This window comes from Anomaloglossus baeobatrachus, chromosome 1 (assembly GCF_048569485.1).
Source record: "Anomaloglossus baeobatrachus isolate aAnoBae1 chromosome 1, aAnoBae1.hap1, whole genome shotgun sequence".
Classification (NCBI taxonomy): Eukaryota; Metazoa; Chordata; class Amphibia; order Anura; family Aromobatidae; genus Anomaloglossus; species Anomaloglossus baeobatrachus.
The window spans coordinates 748,216,246-748,240,394 of NC_134353.1; the positions used below are offsets into that span (position 1 = coordinate 748,216,246).

At 47.8% G+C, this 24,149-nt stretch overlaps 1 protein-coding gene across 1 annotated transcript in view; it reads right to left on the reverse strand.

The window, feature by feature from the left end:
- Positions 1-7,045, reverse strand: part of P2RX4 (purinergic receptor P2X 4) — a 101,718-nt gene extending 94,673 nt beyond the window's left edge. Inside the window, exon 1 of the mRNA XM_075323592.1 lies at positions 6,871-7,045. Coding sequence (XP_075179707.1) covers positions 6,871-7,010 — 140 coding nt within the window. The 5' untranslated portion in view covers positions 7,011-7,045. The remainder of the gene's footprint in view (positions 1-6,870) is intronic.
- Between the last annotated feature and the right edge of the window lie 17,104 nt (positions 7,046-24,149).

The following is a 24,149-nucleotide window of genomic DNA, read 5'->3' on the forward strand; positions in this document are numbered from 1 at the left end:
TTACCTCTGCTGTCTGCTGCTTTCATTCAGCGCTGTGTCTGTGACAGTCGCGGCTGGATGTAAGCAGCGCAGGACCTGTGGATTACGCCGGAGCGGTGGATTACGCCGGAGCTTTGGTGCGGGAGGGGTTAATAAAATGGTGAACGAGGCTTGTTTGTTTTATTTAAAATAAAGGATTTTTCGGTGTCTGTGTTTTTTTCACTTTACTTAAGGGTTGATCATGTCAGCTGTCACATAGACGCTGCCATGATCAAGCCTGGAGTTAATGGCGGTGGTCCCCCACCATGATTAACCCCTTGTATTACCTTGCTGCCACTGCTACACGGCGGCAAGAAGAGCCGGGGACACGCCGGTGCTGCCGCATAATGCATGCGACAGTGCCGGGGCAGCTGCGGCTGATATTCTCGGCTGCCGGAGGGGGAGTGAGGCGGGGGACATTAACCCTGCCCCTCTCCCTCCCCAGCCTGAGAATACCGGCCGCCGCTGTGTGCTTACCTCGGCTGGACGGTAAATATGCAGCGGAGCCCACGTTCTTTGTTTTCTATATTTCCGTTTTCTTTCTATGTGTGTTCTATGTGTCTGTGTCGTGTGTGTGTCTGTGATGTGTGTGATCTGTGTGTGTTTACTCTCTGCTTTGCTTCCTCTTCCTGTAATGACATCACTTCCCTGCAAACAAGCGATGTACATTACCGGAGGTAAACCGCGAAATACCGCAGGGAATAACGCAGGAAAACGCAGTGAACCGCACAGAATTTGCTGCCTGCGTTATTCCCTGCGGGATTTCATGATTAACATTGGAGTCAATGGAGTGAAATCCCGCAGCGATGTGCGGAAAAGAAGTGACATGCACTTGTTTTTGTGCGGGATTCCCGCAGCAAAACATGCAGCTGTCAAATTCCGCCCATTGCGCACAGGATTTTTTTTCTCCATAGGATTTGCTGGTGATTCACTGCAGAGATGTTATGAACATTTTCTGCAGCGAAACATGCAGCAAATCCGCGGAAAATCCGCGGCAAAATCCGGTAAGTGCGCACAGGGCCTTAGAGCAATCTGCATTGTGATTGAAGGAGCCTTCCACAGCAGCCCTCTGCTGACCGCTGATTCACCTTTCAGCACTTTTTTCATTTGCTCTTGTTCTCACTGCAGCCTGAGCTCTGTGCCCTCGCGTCACCCCACCCCCTCCAGCAAATGCCGATTTACTACCCTGCTCTACTCCTGCAGAGTTAAGAGTAGCTGAAGCTACAGGTGGGCCCCTCTGAGCACGGGGCCCGAGGCAACCGCCCCCTCTTCCCCCCTGCTAGCTACGCTACTGCCCACGCCAACATGCACTGGGCACATAGTGTGGGCTTAGCTCCTGGTCCTTTGCCACCCACCTTATCAGTCGCAGGTCTCATTGTAAGGCTTCAGATGTCCAATTTTTGCTCACAAGTGCTGTGTGTGGTTTTCACGGATAGCACACATACCTGTGATAGTCTATGGGGGTCATTCACATGTCCATGATTTTTCGCGGACCACGTACTCCACAGAAAATGGCGAAGAGATGTCCGATTTGGATCAAAATTGGCCATGCAAGTCTATAGGTGTGTGAAAAAATTGGCAACGCACAATACAAAAAAAAACCAACCCAAAACAAACCTGGTCCGTTTTTCTTGTATGTGGAAAAATTGGAAGTCTGAACCTTTTCGGTCTGATTTTACCTGTGACAGTAACATACTATACGACATGTACTTCAGTAATGCAGAGTATCTGAGGAGGTAATTGTACATCTAAGCCCCATAGTAGCACTAAGGTAAGAAGTGTTTTGAGAAATCCAAATAAAAAATAAAATGCTTCTTTTATATACAATATATAAATTTATTTATATATTTCTTTGTCTTTTCCATTGAAAATAAGTTATTAATAGTGAAGGGATACCAGTCAGACGGTGCTGAAGTTGGTTTCTTGTTCGGCAATTATTTTCAGGTTTTTTTTTCCAGGTTTAACAACAAATATATATATAAAAAAAAAAATCACAATAACATACAATACAGTGAGGAGCGCTGATGTGAATACACTTAAAAGAAGTTTAAAAAAATGATATACCTAGCATAAAAATGGGCATTGAAGTTATTGAAAGGGTTAACTAACCTTAAGCCTGCTTTACACGGGACGACCGATTGTACAATTTCACAATCGATCGTACCCTCCCCCGTCGTTTGGTGTCACGGGCAAATCGCTGCCCGTGTCACACAAAGTCGTGAAACTCCCGTCACACGTACTTAGCTGCTGAGCGACCTCGCTGTGGGCGGCGAACGTCCACTTCCTGAATGGGGAGGGACGTTCGGCGTCACAGCGACGTCACACAGCCGCCGGCCAATAGAAGCAGAGGGGCGGAGATGAGCGGGATGTAAACATCCCTCCCACCTCCTTCCTTCCGCATAGCCGGCGGGAGCCGTGGGACGCAGGTAAGCAGAGTTCATCGCTCCCGTGGTGTCACACGGAGCGATGTGTGCTGCCACGGGAACGATGAACAACCGGCACATGTAAAAATAAATGATATTATGAAACTGAGCGACGAGTACACGACTCACGATTTGTGAGCGATACTGCGTCGCTCAGAGGTTTCACACGAGATGACCGTGTATGATGCCGGATGTGCGTCACGAAAACCGTGACCCCCGACGATTCATCGCACGGTCCGTTGTCTCGTGTAAAGCACCCTTTAGGCCACTAATCTCACACCACCAATACACAGATAGTGATGCCCCGCATCTAACTCAGGTCACTCCAGCCTGGCTCAAATGGGTTCTGGGCATCAATGCTGGCATGAAAGTGGGAAAATCGCCAATTTTCACAGATTTGAATAAGTAACTGGTGTTTTTAAGGGGTCACATGACTTAAGGACACTGATCTAACACCTATTTGCCCACTTTGATGCCAGTTCTGATGCTCAGAACCCATTTGGGCCAGGCTGGTGTGACCAGAGTTTGATGTTGGACATCACTTCGTATGTAGTGGTTGTGTGAGATCAGTGGCCCAAAGTCATAAAACCCTTTAAAAACACCTGTTACTTATGCAAATCTGTGAAAATTGGCTATGTGCCCACCGTAATGCCACATCTGATACCCAGAACCCATTTAGGCCAGGTTGGAGTGCACAGAGTTAGATGTGGCACATCACTATCTGTGTATTGGTCATGTGAGATCAGAGGCCCAAGGTTACATAACCCTTTCAATAAACTTCGGTGCCCTCTCTGATGCCCATTTTTGAGCCAGTTTTATCATTTTTGTAACCGCTATAAGTCTATTCAATGTACTGAGAAGCTCAGACATGTATTTTATTATTGTGTTTTTTTATTTTTATTGCTAAACCTGTAAAAAACAGAAAGTGAATAATTGCAGAGTAAGAAACCAACTTCAGCATTGTACCATTCAGCGGACTCACGCAGCCCCAAGCACCGGCAATAGCAGAGATGGACGGATTCATCCTGCCCGGGACTCAAGCAGCAGGAATTAGTGGACACGTCTGTACTCAATGTTATTTACACGGACTATTACTATTTATTTACTGCAGTGATTAACTCATTTGTTTTATCCTGAATTTAGAGAGAGTTATATGTAACATTAAATGATGCCTTTGAAAAATAAAACATAATCCTCCTACCATCCCTCAAAAAAAAAAAACACCTAAATCATCATACGGCAGTTGGCAAAATAATAAATAAAAGTGATAATATAGAAAGTTATTTAGGAAAAGTGAGATAAAAAGTATATTTAAAAGTAATCACCAGGTCACAAAAGGTTAAAACTTGATGTGGCAGCGTGATGGTTCAGCGCTCACAATCCTGACATAGGGATGGATGGACGGATAGCCCAGCTGGACAGTGGTGCTGTGGTGGGCACAGGGTACAATCTGGCGCTGCCATTATAAAGAGCCCTGCTGGACAGTGGTGCTGTGGTGGGCACAGGGTAGTCTGGTGCTGCCATCTAATATATAAAGCTGAATGTGTGCGTGTACGTGTGTGTGTGTGTGTGTGTGTATGTCCGGGATTGGCATCCGCACCGTCGCAGCTACAGCCACAAAATTTTGCACACTCACACGTATGGACCCCCGAGAGCGTCATAGGCTATGTTTCGAGAGGAAATTTTAACCCTGCGCTTTACAGTTATTCACCAAAAAACCTGCCTCCATTAAAGCTAATGGAGCTGGGAGCCACAATGCAGCCAAAACTTCAGAAGAATGCGCAGCCACGCCGTTATATGGAATGTTGGCGTGTCACAATGCAGAAAGAGGCAGACTGGGAAAGAGGCAGACTGGGAAAGAGGCAGACTGGGAAAGAGGCAGACTGGGAAAGAGGCAGACTGGGAAAGAGGCAGACTGGGAAAGAGGCAGACTGGGAAAGAGGCAGACTGGGAAAGAGGCAGACTGGGAAAGAGGCAGACTGGGAAAGAGGCAGACACAGACGGAGAAAGAGATAGACAGGGAAAAAGACAGGACAGACAGATAGAGAGAGACAGAGAGATATATACAGAGGGGGAGACAGAGAATGGGAGAGAAACAGAGAGACAGTTACTATCCCGGGCAGCGCCGGGTGCTATGTTGTGAAGCGAAATTTTAACCCCGCGCGTTCCAATTTACCAATCAATTTTGCCCATATCTACATAATGGGGAAAAAGTGAAACGAAAAGTGTTGAGGGCAAATTGACAGCTGCCAGATGTGAACAAGGGAGACTTAATGAATGAGAGCGATGGCGCCAAAGAGTATATACCATACAGCTGCTGAGGTGGGGCCCCGACATGGGATACTCACCACAGTCGGGGATATGAACACACACACAAAATGCGCCACACACTACCACGTGCTTGAACACATATACCACCCTCAGCACACATCTCACCACACATACACCAACCTCGCCACATAATCGCCCTAAACGCACACAAGTCTGGTATTATCCTTCAAAAATAAAAATCTGATTAATAAGCAGCCAAACTACAAGAACAAATGTACCACATAGGAAATACGGCAGCTGTGAGTCACATGACCTGTCTATATGTGTATGTGTGAGCTAATATATACAGTCAGGGGGGAGGGCTTTCTGTTGCCTGGAGATTTATCAGGCTGCCAATAGCAACCAATCACAGCTTAGCTTCTATTTTGCTACAGTTAATTAATCTGAGCTCTGATTGGTTAATATAGGCAACAAAGGACATTCTCAGTATGTGTGAGGTCAGAGGATGATAAATCTGTGTGGAATATCTGTGGTGTTGAAATATATGTTGTGAAATGCTTCTATTAGCTTAGTTTTTGCCTTTTAATAATTACATTTCTATCTGTTTTGTGGTGTTTGTGTGCAGAATACATTTTTGTTAATACATTCTATTTTGTTAACAGCAGTTATTAACCCGGGCGAAGACGGGTAGTACAGCTAGTTATAGATAGAGCCCAGCTGGACAGTGGTGCTGTGGTGGGCACAGGATACAGTCTGGCACTGTCATTATAGATAGAGCCCAGCTGGACAGTGGTGCTGTGGTGGGCACAGGGTACAGTCTGGTGCTGTCATTATAGATAGAGCCCAGCTGGACAGTGGTGCTGTGGTGGGCACAGGGTACAATCTGGTGCTGTCATTATAGATAGAGCCCAGCTGGACAGTGGTGCTGTGGTGGGCACAGGGTACAGTCTGGTGCTGTCATTATAGATAGAGCCCAGCTGGACAGTGGTGCTGTGGTGGGCACAGGGTACAGTCTGGCACTGTCACTATAGATAGAGCCCAGCTGGACAGTGGTGCTGTAGTGGGCACAGGATACAGTCTGGCACTGTCACTATAGATAGAGCCCAGCTAGACAGTGGTGCTGTGGAGGGCACAGGGTACAGTCTGGTGCTGTCATTATAGATAGAACCCAGCTGGACAGTGGTGCTGTGGAGGGCACAGGGTACAGTCTGGTGCTGTCATTATAGATAGAGCCCAGCTGGACAGTGGTGCTGTGGTGGGCACAGGATACAGTCTGGCACTGTCACTATAGATAGAGCCCAGCTGGACAGTGGTGCTGTGGAGGGCACAGGGTACAATCTGGCACTGTCATTATAGATAGAGCCCAGCTGGACAGTGGTGCTGTGGTGGGCACAGGGTACAGTCTGGCACTGTCATTATAGATAGAGCCCAGCTGGACAGTGGTGCTGTGGTGGGCACAGGGTACAGTCTGGCACTGTCACTATAGATAGAGCCCAGCTGGACAGTGGTGCTGTGGTGGGCACAGGGTACAGTCTGGCACTGTCATTATAGATAGAGCCCAGCTGGACAGTGGTGCTGTGGTGGGCACAGGGTACAGTCTGGCACTGTCATTATAGATAGAGCCCAGCTGGACAGTGGTGCTGTGGTGGGCACAGGGTACAGTCTGGCACTGTCATTATAGATAGAGCCCAGCTGGACAGTGGTGCTGTGGTGGGCACAGGGTACAGTCTGGCACTGTCATTATAGATAGAGCCCAGCTGGACAGTGGTGCTGTGGAGGGCACAGGGTACAGTCTGGTGCTGTCATTATAGATAGAGCCCAGCTGGACAGTGGTGCTGTGGTGGGCACAGGGTACAATCTGGCGCTGTCACTAGACTATTACCTCTCTGTGATGTTGACACTGATTATACATTGAACTTCACTATGCTCAGGAAAGTTCAGTAAAGCCCCCCCCCCCCCCCCCATCATCATCCAGAGCAGCCCTGTAGTAAGAGTCGTAGTTTTGCAGCCCAGTGCCCCCGGCAGGTGAGTGCCCCCGGCAGGTGAGTGCCCCCGGCAGGTGAGTGCCCCCGGCAGGTGAGTGCCGGCTGATCATCGCTGTGTAACTGCACATATGGCGGCTGAGACAGGATAGCGCTATGTAATAACAGCTTCATACCCGATAACATAGGTGAGGATGAGCAGCTGGATCACCCGGTTCAGCAGTCCGACCTTACGGCTCTTAATGAGCGCGATCCTTGGGGTGTTGTAGTCGAATACACAGCTGTAGAGCTCGGCACAGCAGCCGCCGGCAGACATGACCGCACAGGAGCCGGGGATTCCAGGACTCCGACCTGCAGCGGGTCACGTGACCAGCCTCCGGGCAGGAATCATTCCTCACTGGGTGGAGCTGGATATCCCCCTGAAGCACCATCTAGTGGTCGGCAGCGGAAGTGCACTGTTCACCCAGCAGCTGTCACTAGTGAGAGGTGTTTCTATATCTCCATGCCTCCTGCACACCTCCATGTTCCGTTACCTGTCCTGAGGTGTCTCTTTCGACATGTACTGGAGACACTTTCCCACGCATACTAATTAAACTCAATGGCGGCAATCTTCACTCCTCTGTGTCATTGTCTCCTTGTGACACACCTGTGTGTCTATGTTCACACAGAGACGAGTTCTGTGTTTTTTTGTTTTTATTTTGTTTTTATTTTGTTGTTTTTTTTAGGCCTCTTTCACACGTCCGTGTTTGGTCCATTTCCTCACGTACTGGAGACACAGGCATACGTAGAACTATTTAAATCAATGGGTCTGCACTCACATGCGTATTCTGCCATGGACCGTGTGTGCGTGTGGAGCATAAGGGTATGTGCATGTAGTGGGTGGGCCTACCCCCTACTAGTCTAGCATAGATAACCCGGCACTGTTGTTATTAAAAATGTTTTTACTATTGTTACATGATGTGTTAGGGCACCCCCTAGTGGCCGGGTGGGACGGCTGTTGCCACCGGGGAGGAGGAGTCGGCCGGATATCTAGGCAAGGTCTGAATGTGTGTGAGGGAGAGAGGATCCGGGTCAGCGGAGAGTGAGCATCTGCAGCGGCAAGTGCGATTGTGTGAGCGGACCATCAAGGGACACCGGAGATCAGGAGGTGGACGTAACCTCAGAGCCTATTCTGCCGGTGTGGGTCCGGTGTATGCTTGGCTGAAGAGTGGGAGCCCGGAGGAAGTAGAGTACTTTGGGCATATCCCCACCAGAGGGTGCGTTTGGGCAGGTTGTCCCCAGCTCCACTAATATTGCCGGAATCCGCTGACCGGAGTGTTTTATCTTCGTGAATAAATGTCGTTTTTATTGCATCTGGACTTTTGCCTGCAGCCTTTTTGTGCATCGGCCGATGAAGACACCGACATACACTCTTTCAACATTAAAGAAGTGATGAAGCCAGGGATGTGCCTTGAATACAGTGCTGCCACGACTACACAGCCAGAGGCCTCCCGGGCTTGTCACTTCAAGTGGCGTAGTCGGCAGGATCCGAGTCCCTTGCCGGAGAACCAGGAGTCTGAAGACCAAGTAGTGCCTGAAGCACGGAATTCGGACTATGAAAGAAGATTCCCAGTCCCATGGTGGGAGGAAGAAGTGCCCAAGGCGTTGGACCGGGCACAAGATGGCGGCAAGATGGCCGACGTCTGTGAAGAAACAGAAAAGGCGCGGAAAATTGGCGCCGAAAGAAGAGCCTGGGGCTGGCCGGTGCCGAAGAGAAAGCATGGAGTACTCCGCCCAAAGAGGGGAGGCGCCAGCTCCAGGGCACGGAAGAAGAAAAGGAAAAAGAAGTACCTCAGCGGAGGAGTCAAGATGATGCGTGAGGCTGGGGGTGGAGTCCGTTTAAGAGCGGGAAACGAAGACCCGCCTCCACTTCCTCCAGCCTCAGCGTCGACACCACCGCCATTAATAGCGATTCTGTCGGAAACCGAGATGGAGAACTTTGGGCAACCTGCGGAGTTGGCGACGACGATGGCCCTCATCAGCCTCGGTCGAGGCCGACCTCGGTTCGCCCCTGCTAGCGAGGCCGCGATAGCGGACCTTCCCATTGGACCGGGAGGTTCTACGAGGCCAGACAAAGTTTCCTGGAAGACCTCATGGGATGCTCAAACCGGGAGCACCATCACAGAGGTGAAGGCGACCTATGCTACCCCGCCCATGCCAAGCCTCCGGGCGCCCATCTAAGACCGGGAGCGCTGTTGAGCCTCCGGGCGCTAGTTGAAAGAAGGACCGGGAGCGCTGCAGAAACCGCCGGGCGCGGGACTGGTGGCCGTCCAGAGGAGGAGAACTGGGCACACTGGTGGCCGTCCAGAGGAGGAGAGCTGCGCACACTGGTGGCCGTCCAGAGGAGGAGTGCTGCGCGGGACTGGTGGCCGTCCAGAGGAGGAGAACTGGGCACACTGAAGGCCGTCCAGAGGAGGAGAGCTGCGCACACTGGTGGCCGTCCAGAGGAGGAGAGCTGCGCACACTGGTGGCCGTCCAGAGGAGGAGAACTGGGCACACTGGAGCCCTCTGTGTGGGTGCTGCGCCTATTGTGGACGGTATTGCAGACTTTACGTACTTCTGTGTGTTTTAAGTAAGAGCCGTGCCGGGAGGCTCGGGTTTTAAGAGGGGAGGTATGCAGTGGGTGAGCAGACCCCCTGCAAAAGGGAGCATAGTTAACCCGGAAATGTTATTAATAAAAATGTTTTATTTGTATGTGCATGTGTATTGTGTTAGGGTACCCCTAGTGGCCGGGTGGGACGGCTGTCACCACAGTGGAGAGGAGGAGCCGGCAGAGACAAGGGGAGGAGAGAGCAAGGGTGTGAGGAAAAGATTAGATCAAGGGAGCAGTCGTCTCGGGGACAGGAGCGGAGCAGCAGAGCCGGGGCAGAGTGTGGGAGCTGGAAATCAGGGAAGCCGGTGAGAAAAGGAGCGGGCGGAACCTCATAGTGTGAAGCAGTCCGGTGTGGGTCCGGGCTGTGGGTAGCCAGAAGTGGGAGCCGGGCGAAGTGGAGTAGTCAGGCACATCCCCACTGGAGGGGACGCAAGGACAGGCTTCCCCCAGCTAAGAAAGCGTATCATCACCTTTATTGCTTTGTTTGGGACTTTTTGTGAAGAATAAAAGAATGTTTGTTCATTGCATCGAACCCTGCCTGAAGAGTGTTTGTGCGCCGGATAACATCTGCATCACCACCACACTCTGCCCCACCAAGTCATCTCCTGTCCCCATAGTGACGGTGGAACCAGGGGTAAGCCTGATTGCAAGGGCCACGACTACAAGGCCAGAGGCACCCCTGGCACCCCGTTACATGCGCACGTTGCTTTTTACCTGCTTTTTACCTGCTTTTTTGCTGCTTTTTCTTCTGCGCTGTTTAATGCCAAAATGGATGTGTTCTTCTATTCAAGCAAAGTCTATGGGAATTTGGGTTTCTTCTTCACACTATGTTGTTCAAAATGCTGCCTTTTTGTGGCAGAACTTTGGTCAAAAACTCAGCTTTGCAGTGCAAAACCCAAATGGCAAAAACAATTGACATGTTGCTTCTTTGAAAAGCTGAGTTTTTGACCAAAGTTCTGCCACAAAAAGGCAGCATTTTGAACAACATAGTGTGAACAAGAAACCCAAATTCCCATAGACTTTGCTTGAATAGAAGAACACATCCATTTTGGCATTAAACAGCGCAGAAGAAAAAGCAGCAAAAAAGCAGGTAAAAAGCAGGTAAAAAGCAACGTGCGCACATACCCTAAGTGTGCCCGTGTGCTCCACACGTAGACATGTCCATTTTTTTCGGCATCACGGGTGTCACACAGAACGCAAACAGACCACACAGAGGTGTTCCGTGTGACGCGCCGGAGAAAACACAAGTGTCTGAGAAAATAATAAAAAACTTTACTCACCTTCTCCAGCCCTGCTGTCTCTGCCGCTGCTGTCACTTGCTTCCGACTCATTATGCTCGTTGCATATTCACTTCACTGCGGCCGGAAGCAGCAGCAGCGGGGAGTCGGCAGAACCAGAGACCGGAGAACAGCACCACGGACAGCAACACCAGGGACAGGTGAGCAGAAAGTTCCCGTTCTCCATGTGTTATCACGGATAACACACAGAGAACGCACGTGTGCCATAAACACGGCTCACGGAGGACAAAACGCACCTTTGACACGTCCGTGAAAAACGTGCGTGGTTTTTCACAGACGTGACATCCGTGTGACATCCGTGTGACACGAAACGGAAAAAATGAAGATACTGAAATGAATGGTTTTAAATGTGTAAAGATAGATAGACAGACAGATATGTAGAGAGATAGGTAAATAGCTTGTTCAGCTATTTAGCAGAATTAATAAATAATTTAAGAAAAAAAATTATGTGGGACCCTCCTATTTTTCATAACCAGCACAGGTAAGCAGTATCTGCAGGCTACAACCCTCAGCTATCAGTTTAAGGGTTTTCAAAAATAGAGGGGATCACACGCTGTTTTTCTACATTATTTAAATAAATAAATAAATAAATGATGTGGGTTCCCTCCAGTTTTCATAACCAGCCAAGGTATAGCAGACAGCTGGGCTCTGGTATTCTCAGGGTGGGAAGGGCCATAGTTACAGTGCCTTGCAAAAGTATTCGGCCCCCTTGAATTTTTCAAACTTTTCCTACCTTTCAGGCTTCAAACATAAAGATAAAAATTAAAATTTTATGGTGAAGAATCAACAACAAGTGGGACACAATTGTGAAGTTGAACAAAATGTATTGCTTATTTGAAACTTTTTAAAAAATTAAATAACTGAAAATTGGGGTGTGCAATATTATTCATCCCCTTTAAGTTAACCCTTTGTAGCGCCATCTTTTGCTGCGATTACAGCTGCAAGTCGCTTGGGGTATGTGTCTATCAGTTTTGCACATCGAGAGACTGAAATTCTTGCCCATTCTTCCTTTGCAAACAGCTCGAGCTGGGTGAGGTTGGATGGAGAGCGTTTGTGAACAGCAGTTTTCAGCTCTTTCCACAGATTCTCAATTGGATTCAGGTCTGGACTTTGACTTGGCCATTCTAACACCTGGATACTTTTATTTGTGAACCATTCCATTGTCGATTTTGCTTTATGTTTGGGATCATTGTCTTGTTGGAAGACAAATCTCCGTCCCAGTCTCAGGTCTTTTGCAGACTCTAACATCTCCAAAGATCTCCTTCATGTGCTCTAGTGTATTTTCAATAAAATATTGGGAGTACATCTGGACAGGGAAGTGGAACTGGACAGAGCCCATAATAATAATAATAATAATAATAATAAAGTTTATTTATATAGCGCCAACATATTCCGCAGCACTTTACAATTCGGTGGGGGGTTGTATAGACCAATACAAAACAAAATAGTACATAATTCAACAGCTACAGTAGAAATGAGGGACCTGCTCGAAAGCTTACAATCTATGGGGAAGAAGGGGGACACAAGAGGTGAAGCACAATTGTAGATCTGGCCGGCCATCGTTATGCTAGTTAATTGGTTACATATAAAGATGAATGATCTGGTCTTTAGACAGTAACCTTTTGGGTGCCCTTACGTGCTATTGGTTGTATGTAGGATGTGAGGACAGAAATAGGACAGAGAAGGTTACGAGTAGCATTTAAAAGGTGGGACGGGGGAGAGAGGTTAGTAAGTTATTATGATAAGCTTGTCTGAAGAGATGTGTTTTTAATGTACGCTTAAAAACTTGGGGGCTGGATATTTGTCACATTCTTTGGGGTAATACATTCCAGAAAACTGGCGCGGCACGAGAAAAGTCTTGGAGACGGAGGTGTGAGGTTCATATTATGGAGGATGTTAGTCTAAGATCATTTGCGGAGCGAAGGGGGCGGGTAGGATGATAGACAGAGATGAGGGATGAGATATATGGTGGTGCAGAGCTGTGGAGAGCTTTGTGGGTGAGGGATATGAGTTTGTATTGTATTCTGTAGCTGATAGGTAGCCAGTGTAGTGACTGGCACAAGGTGGAGGCATCGGTGAAATGGCTGGACAGGAGTATGACCCTGGCTGTTGCATTCAAGATGGATTGGAGAGGGGAGAGTTTGGTCCGAGGGAGATCGATCAATAAAGAGTTGCAGTAATCCAGGCGGGAATGAATGAGAGCGACAGTAAGGGTTTTTGCAGTTTCAAAAGTAAGAAATGGTCGGATTCTGGAAATGTTTTTGAGATGTAGGTGACATGTGCGAGTGAGTGATTGTATATGGGGAATGAAGGAGAGTTCTGAGTCAAAGATGACCCCAAGACAGCGAGCATGCTGCTTGGGAATAATGATTAAATCATCGAAGGTAATTGAGATGTCGGGTGTATGTTGGTTAGTAGAGGGAGGAAACACAAGAAACTCAGTTTTGGAGAGATTCAGTTTCAGATAGAGGGAGGACATGCTTTGACAGACAGCAGACAGACAATGTCTGGTATTTTGTAACAAAGCAGGTGTGATGATTGGAGATGATGTATATAATTGGGTGTTATCAGCAAGATAGCGCCTTAGGCCCCCGTTCTTCGGATTCGCATCGCCCGCGAGATGTAATTTGTCACGTTCATCATTATTTGCAGAAAGAGGCCATATTGCTAAAGCTGAGGGAGGGAGCACCAGCCTCCTTTAAAAAGAGTACGCGCCAAATCATGCTGGATCTTTCTTGACTTACCCTTCAGAGGCGGAGGGCTCTGAAGCCTCTGCTGGATGCCCTCAGATCTCATAACATCCTTTATAGTTGGGGATTTCCATTTCGACTACAAGTAAGACATGGAGGACACTCGTTTCTGGTCCATTCTCCCTAGGATATTGGCCCTCTTCTGAACACTCTGCATCTTCCCAGGGTCGATATTCCGGATTGGCCTTCCGTCCCAGCGGGACCCACAGGTGGCTTGGCTTGCTGCAGCGTTTTCCAGAAGGTGGGCGACGTACTAGAAGATATCGGAGGGAGGGCTCCATGTCTCGCCAGAATGGGAGCGGAGCGGTTCCACCTGCCACCAGGGGAGACAACGTTGGATCTTGATCAGATGCTGTGTGCAGTCCTAGGAGTTATGGGCAGCAGACATAACATGAAGCCCGCCTCAAAATATTGATACAAATGTGCTTGTCTTTTTTCTCTTCTGATTTTCCTGCCCCTCCTCTCATTATTTTAACTCCCCCCTCCTCCCCTTCTCCCCCTCCCTCCCCTCTCCTGTTCTATGTTCCTCTCCCCTTCCCCCTCCACTCTTCTCCCTCTCTTGTTACTCTCTCATACTCTCTCATCCTCATAAAGGTATTCGAGGACATGCCCCCTGACTCCCTGGTCAAGAAAATTAATGAGTATGTTTGCCGTACAGCGCTTCCGATGATCTCCCCCGACGATGCAGAGACGCTTGATTCAACTTTTCCGAAGACTAAATTTCATCAATTATCAAGGCATCTCCAGTGGGGAAAAGTCCGGGCCCCGATGGTTTTTGCACTGCATTATATAAAATGTTTGGAGCCCAACTGCTGCCCCTTCTGGCGAAGGTCTTTAACTCAGTCTCCTTTTGCTGCCCAGTCCTTGGATGCTCATATAAGTTTCATTCCAAAACCAGGGAAAGATCACACGGAAGTTGCTAATTACCGCCCTATTTTGTTGATAAATGTAGATGTAAAATTTATCTCAGAGGCTTTAGCTAATAGACTAGCTCCCTTGCTCCCTGGGGTAATACACACAGATCAGGTCGGTTTTGTGATGGGACGGGAGGCGAGGGAAAACACAAAAAAGACACTCTTGCTGCTGGCCCGGGCGAAGGCTAAGGCCCATCCCATGTGCCTTTTATCTATAGACGTGGAGAAAGCCTTCGACCGGGTCAGCTGGAGATTCATGTTGGCTTCTCTGAGGCAGTTGGGGCTGGGGAGTGGATTCATTGGAAAAATGATGTCCCTCTATAAGGCACCAATGGCCAAGGTTAAGGTTAATGGATTCCTTTCGCCCCTATTCCTGATTAAAGATGGCACCCGACAGGGCTGCCCTTTCTCTCCTCTCATTTACATTTTAATAATGGAGCACCTTACAGTGACCATTAGGGGCAACCCCAATATCCATGGGACGCCTACTAAAGGGGGGCAGTGTAAGACTGCGTTATTTGCGGATGATCTCCTCTTATACGTTTCCCAGCCACACATTTCATTCCCTTCATTAATACAGGAATTTGAGAAATTTGGTCATATCAACAATTTTAAAGTCAATTATAATAAATCTGAGGCCCTTAATATAACCTTATCCGGGGGAGAAGTGACACATATGAAACAGAATTTCCCTTTTAGATGGCAGGCTGAGGCGCTGACTTATTTAGGGTTAGTGGTTCCGACTGACAGGTCTAAATTGTTTCAACTTAATTACCTATCTCTTTTAGACAAAACCCTTAAGGACTTAAAGAACTATGACAAAAGGAATCTGACTTGGTTTGTTAGAATAAACGTAATCAAAATGGACAGCCTCCCCCGTTTTTTATACATATTTCAAACAGTCCCTATAATCCAGCCGAATGTATTCTTCTCTAAGCTTCAGTCAGGTTTAATTAAATTTGTTTGGGGGGTGGGGTAATAGACCTCGAATAGGAATTAACAAACTGTATAGAGCCAGGGAAGAAGGAGTTGGACTGCCTAATCTCAAACATTATCATAGAGGAGCAGTATTAATGCGCTGTTCCACAGTTCATCCAAGCAATGGGTGATCTTGGAGCAGGAGAGCTCCGAGGTCCCATTGCGGTTCCTTCCCTGGATTGGGCCAGACTGCAGAAGGCATCTAAAGCAAGAGGCGGAGCTTCTGAGGGTTACCTTAAGGCTCTGGGACTCGGGAGGGGGGATTATGTCACAAGGTTCCATTCAACCATCAGCATATTCCTGGGGCCTAGCTTCTCCTGCGGGAAGCAAAACCATCCTAGCTGCAGTGACATCTGCCCCAGAGGACAGCAACAGCAGCGGCGGCTATTACCTGGCTGCTTACCGCAGGTGGCGTCACAATCCTAATAGACTTTCCTAACCTCCAACTACTACCTCCATCCTCCCTACCACCCTCCAATCCTCCTTCCTGTACACCTCGGAGCAACGGAACAGGGCCAGGCCACCTCGTGACAACGCAGAGGATCTGCACCTCGACCCGGCAATGAGTAGGTTAAAACACCTGCCCTGTGGGGCGCTACATTTGGCGTCACGAACAGGATATTCGTGCCATTACAAACTGTGTGAAATTTACTTGTTTGAAAGCGGCGCCTGCCATTGCTGTGTAGCGCGAGAAGAAAGAGGCACGAAGAGAAAACCCACCATGAAAGCCATTACGAGTTAACCCCCGCTTCCCCAAATAAGTGATGAACCTAGCTGAGGTTCACCAAGTGGGAGGGAAGATGTCTAATCCAGACGGGAACCCAGCTGCCATGACCACTGCAGCAACAGTGATGCCGTTTTTCATGCCTTATATGTACCGCCCCCGTGCCGCTTGGATCCAGAACCGCGGTGGCTCGAGGGTCTCTGGACCCGGGGGGGGGGGGGGGGGGGGGTCGAGCAGACACTCAAATACAAAAGGGGGGGTATGCACAGGGGGTTAGAAGTTTGTGATGCCACCCACGGTGCGTGGTAAGCTGGAGTACCACCGCTGCTGTTGGGAGCGCCCATTTGATTTTTGGAGCATAGATTTTCCTAGAATAGTTTGCGGGCTCCATTTGCAGAGCCCCTAAGTGCCAGAACAGAAGAAATCTCCTCAAGCGACTAAATTTGGAAAAGTAAACCCCTCTGGGTTTTCATCTATGGGTATAGTGAAGTTTGGCCTCTGGAAAACACCCATGATGTCAAACACAGTGAATGTTGCAGAATTGAAAATTGCAAATGAGCCCTTGTTGTGCCCAGTACATTGTAGTGCGCATACATTATGCCCAGCTCGTGATTCTGTAAACCTGCAGCCTGTATGGGCTCTCCTCTCTACAACAATGCTAAATGTGGACGCTAACTGTGGTTTATGCACATTGTGGTGTTCAGAAAATAGGAGGGCATTTGGATGTCGGAGCGCAAATTTTGCTGGATTTCTTTTTTTGAGAAGGGAAACCATACCATTTTTCATGAGCCTTTGTGCTTCCAGTAATGTGGAAGCCCCCTATGTTTCCGTTAACAGATGACAGACCTGAGTGGGGTTTTGTGTTTTTGTGGTTTAGTTGAATGCTATTTGATGGCGATTTTGGTACAGAACATTTTGGATCAGTCCACATTTATCCTGTGGTCTACATTAAATATTTACATCGGGGTTTCCATCTACATCTCCGAAATATGATTCAGGTGAAACCCACAACGGATCCATTCACTAATGAGGCAGCAGAGTTAAGGGTGCTTTACACGCTGCAACATCGCTAGCGATTGCTAGCGATGTCGAGCGCGATAGCACCTGCCCCCATCGTTCGTGCGACATTTGGTGCTCGCTGCCGTAGTGAACATTATCGCTACGGCATCGTCACACGAACATACCTTGTCAGTGACGTCACTGTGACCGCCGAACAATCCCTCCCTCAAGGGGGAGGTGCGTTCGGCGTCATAGCAACGTCACTGCGGCGTCACTAAGCGGCCGGCCAATAGAAGCAGAGGGACGGAGATGAGCGGGACGTAACATCCCGCCCACCTCCTTCCTTCCTCATTGCCGGTGGACGCAGTTAAGGAGATGTTCGTCGTTCCTGCGGTGTCACACGTAGCAATGTGTGATACCGCAGGAACAACGAACAACATTGTACCTGTGGCAGCAGCGATATTAAGAAAAGAAGCGACATGTCAACGATCACCGTTTTTGAACAATTTTGCGATTGTTGATCGTTGCTCCTTGGTGTCACACACTGCGATGTCACTACCGGCGCCGGATGTGCGCCACTAACGATGTGACCCCGACGATATATCGGTAACGATGTCGCAGCGTGTAAAGCACCCTTTACTCCGGAGTCTGTTTGACCTCTGTTCAGAGATATCAGTCTTTTCAAAGGTGAACAAAACTGTTAATGACTGCATTGTGCATGCCTAAAAACAGGCATAAAAAGAGGGACACCACCGGACCACAGGTCAAACGGGAGTTCAAAGTGACTCCATCTGCTTCACTACAGTGCATTTTCAGTTGGGAATGTTGTCTAAATCCCATTTTTCAGGGATTTAGGGTACGTTGCCATGATCCTCACAGGTTGTGTCCAGGACACAGTGTGTCTTCTCCTGTGGAGATGCAAGTGTTCTCCGCAGGAGACTGCAGCGGCCTGTGCCTATGATCAGCGTTTGTGGCGCTATGAGACTTTTTCTCTGTTTTCCCTGCAGAGAAGACTCGCATCTCCATAAGCATAAATTGACAGGACGGGAAATCGTGCTGGATTTCAGTTTATGCTACGGAGAAAAGAAGCACAGTGGGCATGGGATTTCTATAAATCCCATCCACTGTGCTTGTACTGTACAACGCAGCCTTTTGGACGCAGCAAAAACACGCTGCAATTCCTGATTGTGGGCACACACCCTTACACGTAATCACGGTTTAAGTGCTCAGCATGGAGCACAGGATAAATAGATACCGTGCTTTATTGCAATCTTTTAGAGGCAGAATTAACAAATCAATTGCATTTGAAGATTTGACTTAAGTAATTCTTTTTTATGCCAGTCACCATGTGGTATGTGATTAGGCGGCTTTATTCCTCAGGTCAGTACGATTACAGCAATATCGGGTTTATATTGTTGTTTTTAGGTTTGGTAACTGTCTCTCTAAAATCGCTTTTTTTTTTTTTAAAGGTTTTTTGCATCACCGGATTTTGAAGGCTATAGTTTTTTTTTTTCTGCCAACTGAGTCATGTGTGGGCTTGTTTTTTTTACTGCCGACTGAGTCATGTGTGGGCTTGTTTTTTACTGGATGAGTTGGAGCTTTTATTGGCACCATTTTGGGTCACATAATATTTTTTGATTGCTTTCTATTCCACTTTTTGTTAGGCAAAATCAAGAAGAAACAGGAATAGTATTTTTTTTTTTTTACGCTGTCCACCATGCCATAGGAGTTATAAAACAGTTTTATTCTTCAAGTTACTACTTTTATAGCTCGAGTTGTGACAGACGCAAAAATAACAAATCTGTGTAGTATTTTTGTGTGTGTGTGTTTTGTTTTTTACATAAATCAACATATTTATTGGAATTTTTTTTGTTCTTTAATTTGATTTTTTAAAAATATTTTTACCAATTTTAAAAACTTTTTTTTTATTTTTTACTTAGTCTCTTTAAGGGACATCACCTATTAGCACTTTGATCACTGATCTAATCCACTCGCAGCAATGACAGTTTGCCTCTCACACCATGAATCTGTCATGGTCTGTGAGGCGATCTGTAGCTCAGTAATCCGGTCTTGTCATGGTGACGACCCTGGGTTACTATGGCAATGATCGGGTCCCTGTGATCGCACTACAGTGACCCAATCGGCAGGGAAAGGTAAGTGATTCCTCGCCCTGCCTTATGAATGCTGCAATTGCGTTGACTGCAGTATTTAGAGGATTAAGCTACCCGTAGCGACGCGGACACTGTTCCTAGCAGTGAGAACAAGGCGCCGGCTGCAACATTAGCCAGTGACCCAGCGGCAATTGCGGTGAACCCTGCGATCGCCATGACTTACTTATACATCATTGGTCTGGAACGGACTGACTTCTAGGACGTATAGGTATGTCAAGGGTCGAGAAGATGTTAAAAAAGTGAAGTCATCATTCATTGGCTAATTCATGTCACATGGGCACCGACAATTTATCACACGTGTTTCTCTTTTGTGATTTTCCACAGGCGAGTCAAAATGTGTTTCCATACTAATTTAATGTAAAGGGTGCCAATACCAGTGTCACAGCAACTTTAGGTTTTTCTATTTTTACCTCCCATTGTTTTTTTGTTTTTAATGGTTGTTTATCATTTGCCCTTTTGTATTTAACACGAGTGCTCTATACAAAAAAGCTGTTTCGTTTTTTTCAGGAGATATTTCACAATATGTACTTAAACTTCATGGGTGCCAATAACGATGAGAAAGACTGTATATGTGTATGTATGTGCTCTGTATATGTCATGCAGCAGCATACAGCTGCTCAGCATCAGCACAATACAGGAGTAAAAACGGTGGTGGTATAGGACGGCCCTGGCGATTGGTGATAGAGAGGGGGAGAGGGGACACCTCATACGACTCACCTGAATATGTGTGCGCTCCCTAACACCCTTAGTGGTATAAAAATAAATACATTTACAAAAAATGGCTTGCGGTCCCCCCATATTGTAATACCCAATCACAGACGCTGACACAGGGTGGGGGCGCGGTCTGACTGCAACCAATCACAGAACTCGCAACTAATGGTGGGCAGGGGAAGCAGTGAATATGCATAAGAGGTAATTAGTGGAACCGGAAGCAATGTGACAGCTGCATGGGAGATTCAATAAATATAACTGTCTTGCTTTGAAGGCCCCCTAGCCCTTTCTACTACCATTATACAGCACAATGTTCGGGTGTTCATAGACCTATATGGGGTTCGGTGTTCGGGCAGATGTTCGGGTTCAAGTATAGTCCCGGACCGGATTGAAGTGCGGGTTCACCGATATCTAATCCTTAAGCCTTCCTGACAGACTATGACAAAAATGACTCATATACCAGATCGCTCAGTGCACATAGGTGGCCATTGTTCTTAGCAGTGCGAGTCTTCTTTACACTGGCCCATGCATCGCCAAGAACAATAATTTATTATTCCAAATAAAAGATCATTTTACCACATGAATAAGTGTCTTGATTATTCATGTGGTGGTCAGCAGCCTGTTTACACTGCAAGGTAATCGTGAAACAAGCATTTTTAATAATAATCTTATACAATTATCTTCTTGCAATGTAAATGCCCCATAAGGAAACTTCCCAGTGTTTACCCTTATATTGTCTTCTACCGTTTTTTCCCTAGTGCTAGGGGTTACTTTTGGGGTAGGGCTTATTCTCGAAGAAACACGGTTGGGGTAAAAGTTTACCCTGCAAAAATGCATATCCCCCTTCTCAGGGGAATCATACTTACCAGACCCTGGGCATCTGCGTGGCTCCCAGGTCCTCCTGCAATCTTTTGTCGGCACTCCCAGCATGTATGCTCCACGTGGTCCTCCCCTGCTTCTGGCTGACACACTCACACACATTAGATTGCGCATACACACACTCATGTAAACTCAAACACACACACATCAGATCGCACACACAATTGCACACACACTCACCACATCTAAAAATACCGATTGCTTCCGGCCTGCAGAGGATCCTGGGATACAGTGTAGTGGAGTGTGAGGACCTGCGGTGGAACGAATAGAGGACCTGCAGGTGGAACTCATCGATGCGTTCCACCGCCCAGTCCTCCATGCGACTTATATTTAAGCCTTATGCAGAAAATGATGAAAACTCCTGCTATTTTCGGGGTACGTCTTATTATCGGGAAAACACGGTACAGAGGGGAATAGTCTTTTCAGGTCATAAAAAAATGAAGTAGCAATAAGGATGCTACAAGCTGGAAGATTAGATGGAAACAAAGTCAGGATAGAGGAAGCAAATGAAACTAATAATGGAATTGTGACGCCCTGGGCAAGCCAGGGGTCACAGGTAATGACATCACCACACCCTACACCCCGGTTAGGTACACCTGAGCTAAACCAAAAATCCTTGTTGCCTTCCTCCAGGGGCTGATGTCCACACCAGGGGGTGGGCCAGGCGGTTGGCCCCGCCCACCGAGGAGTTCACAGTCCTGGAGGCGGGAAAACCAGGCAGTGAGAAGCAGATTAGCTTTGGAGGAGAAAGTGAGAGGAGCTGAGTAGTAGTGCAGTAAAAGTAGTGAAAGAGGAAAGTGACAGTTTGAAAGCCTGAAGTTGGTCCGGGTGTGTGCCCCGGACCGAGACAGCAAGGTTAGCAGACGGCGGTGACCGTCTGCAGTGGAGGCTGATCGGAGTTGCTGTAAGGACCGCGGACGGGTGGTGGCCCGGCGGTACCGGACCGGTACACAAGGAGATGCCAGCACCAGTGGCAGGGGCCTTTCGGATCCCGGCAAGGCTAGGAGTCGCCGTGAATTTGCCAAATCCGTCAGTGCAGGGGACCTTCGGGGTCTCCAAACAACTAAGTCCCGATTGAAGGCAACAGTCCAACCGTATGAGAGAGACACCGCCACCGCCAAGGCACCAGTTTCTCAGGGCCAGCGCCTGCGGGCAAAGAGGGGCTCCTCCGGCCCATATCCAAGTCGGGGAGCGGGTTACCGGTGGGAATCCATCGCTACCAACAGTGAACGTAGGTGCAGGGAAAGAGACAGTCACCGTTAACTACCGGGGAAAAGCAACAGCAGCCGTCCGTGGGAACCGTCTTTCCTGCCGTGTGTTTTACCGAGAACTGTGTCATCGTCTCAGGCTGAGTGAGTACCACCGTGCCGTGAGGCACAGCGCTGCCCCCGCGACCCTGCACCTCACCAAGCCCTGCACCGGCCCTGCCATCCCTCATTCTCCACCTCATCACTGGGCCCCGGGACAACCACCCCCTACCCACGGACTGGAGAATTAACAACTCTGCTGCTCCCTGTCACCGCTCCCGGGATCCCCATACAGAGCAGCGGTGGTGCTACCAAAAATCACCACAACCGTGGGTGGCGTCACGGACAATAAACAATCCCCAAAAATCAATTCCCTTTCACTCACGGGCGAGGAGCGCCGCTCGAGTCCCCGGGATCTGGCCCATCGCTCGAGCCACCGAGCAGCAGCAAGCCGCAGCAGCAGCGGCAGCCGGACCCGAGCAGTGGGAGAGCGCGGCGTCCCCTCCTCCGCCCGCGACAGAATTATAGGAAACAGCCGATAATAAAAAGAGATTAAGCGTAATCCAAGATTACTGAAGATACAGTGAGTATACATCCCATAGGATACTCTAAAGGTCCAGTCACACTAAGCAACTTACCAGCGATCCCAACAACGATAGGGATCGCTGGTAAGTTGCTAGGAGGTTGCTGGTGAGATGTCACACTGCGACGCTCCAGCGATCCCACCAGCAACCTGACCTGGCAGGGATCGCTGAAGCGTGGCTACACGAGTTGCTGGTGAGCTCACCAGCAACCAGTGACCAGCCCCCAGCGCCGCATGGAAGATGCTGCGCTTGGTAACTAAGGTAAATATCGGGTAACCAACCCGATATTTACCTTGGTTACCAGCGCACGGAGCTACACGTGCAGAGAACAGGGAGCAGCGCACACTGAGCGCTGGCTCCCTGCTCTCCTAGCTACAGCACACATCGGGTTAATTAACCCGATGTGTCCTGCAGCTACATGTGCACAGAGCAGGAGCCGGCACTGACAGTGAGAGCGGCGGAGGCTGGTAACAAAGGTAAATATCGGGTAACCAAGGACAGGGCTTCTTGGTTACCCGATGTTTACTGTGGTTACCAGCCTCCGCAGAAGCCGGCTCCTGCTGCCTGCACAATTAGTTGTTGCTGTCTCGCTGTCACACACAGCGATCTGTGCTTCACAGCGGGACAGCAACAACCAACGACCTCACAGCAGGGGCCAGGTTGTTGCTGGATGTCACACACAGCAACATCGCTAGCAACGTCACAAAAGTTGTTCGTTAGCAGCGATGTTGCTAGCGATGTTGCTTAGTGTGACGGGGCCTTAAGACTGCTGTATATTGATCACAGAGAAAACACTGAGATTCCTATATCATGTATATAAAGCAAACACAGAGACTGCAGGATACATCACATAGGCTACACTGAGCCTGCTGTTTACATTACATAGGATGCACTGAGCCTGCTGCATACATTACATAGGATACACTGATACTGCTGTATATAAATCACTATGGATACACTGAGACTGTGGTATACAACACATAGGATACAATAAAGTTGCTGTATATACATCACATAGGGTACACTGACATTGCTGTATATACATCACATAGGATATAGTCTGCACTTTTTCAACTTTGTCATTTGTGCTACATACCGTAGTCTCTTTCTTCCCTACTTTAGTTACCCCCATGTTGAGGAGCGTCTACTGTGTAAAAGTCTGTGATAGTGCAATGATGTATATGTTACATGAAGTCTAGTAGGTTTGTTTGTTAAAAATAGACTACAAGTTTCTCCTTTTATACTTTTGTTTTATTATAATGGTTCTTTTATATTTGATACATTTACATTATTTGTTCATGTGGATTTCAATATCTTTTTATATATATTTATTTTTACTACTTTTGCACAATAAAAACATAAAAAATATCATGACACAATGATCATATTGAACTTCTAGTTTTAGGCTCAATATACATGAACCTTTCAAAAGGTTGGTAAATATTTACTATTAATCAGTTCTATTAAATGAAACATATCCCTATAGCTCATTATTGGTCACACTTGACTGCACATAATCTTAGTGTCTAATTGATGCAGATATTTTTCATGCAAATATTTGGAAAAAA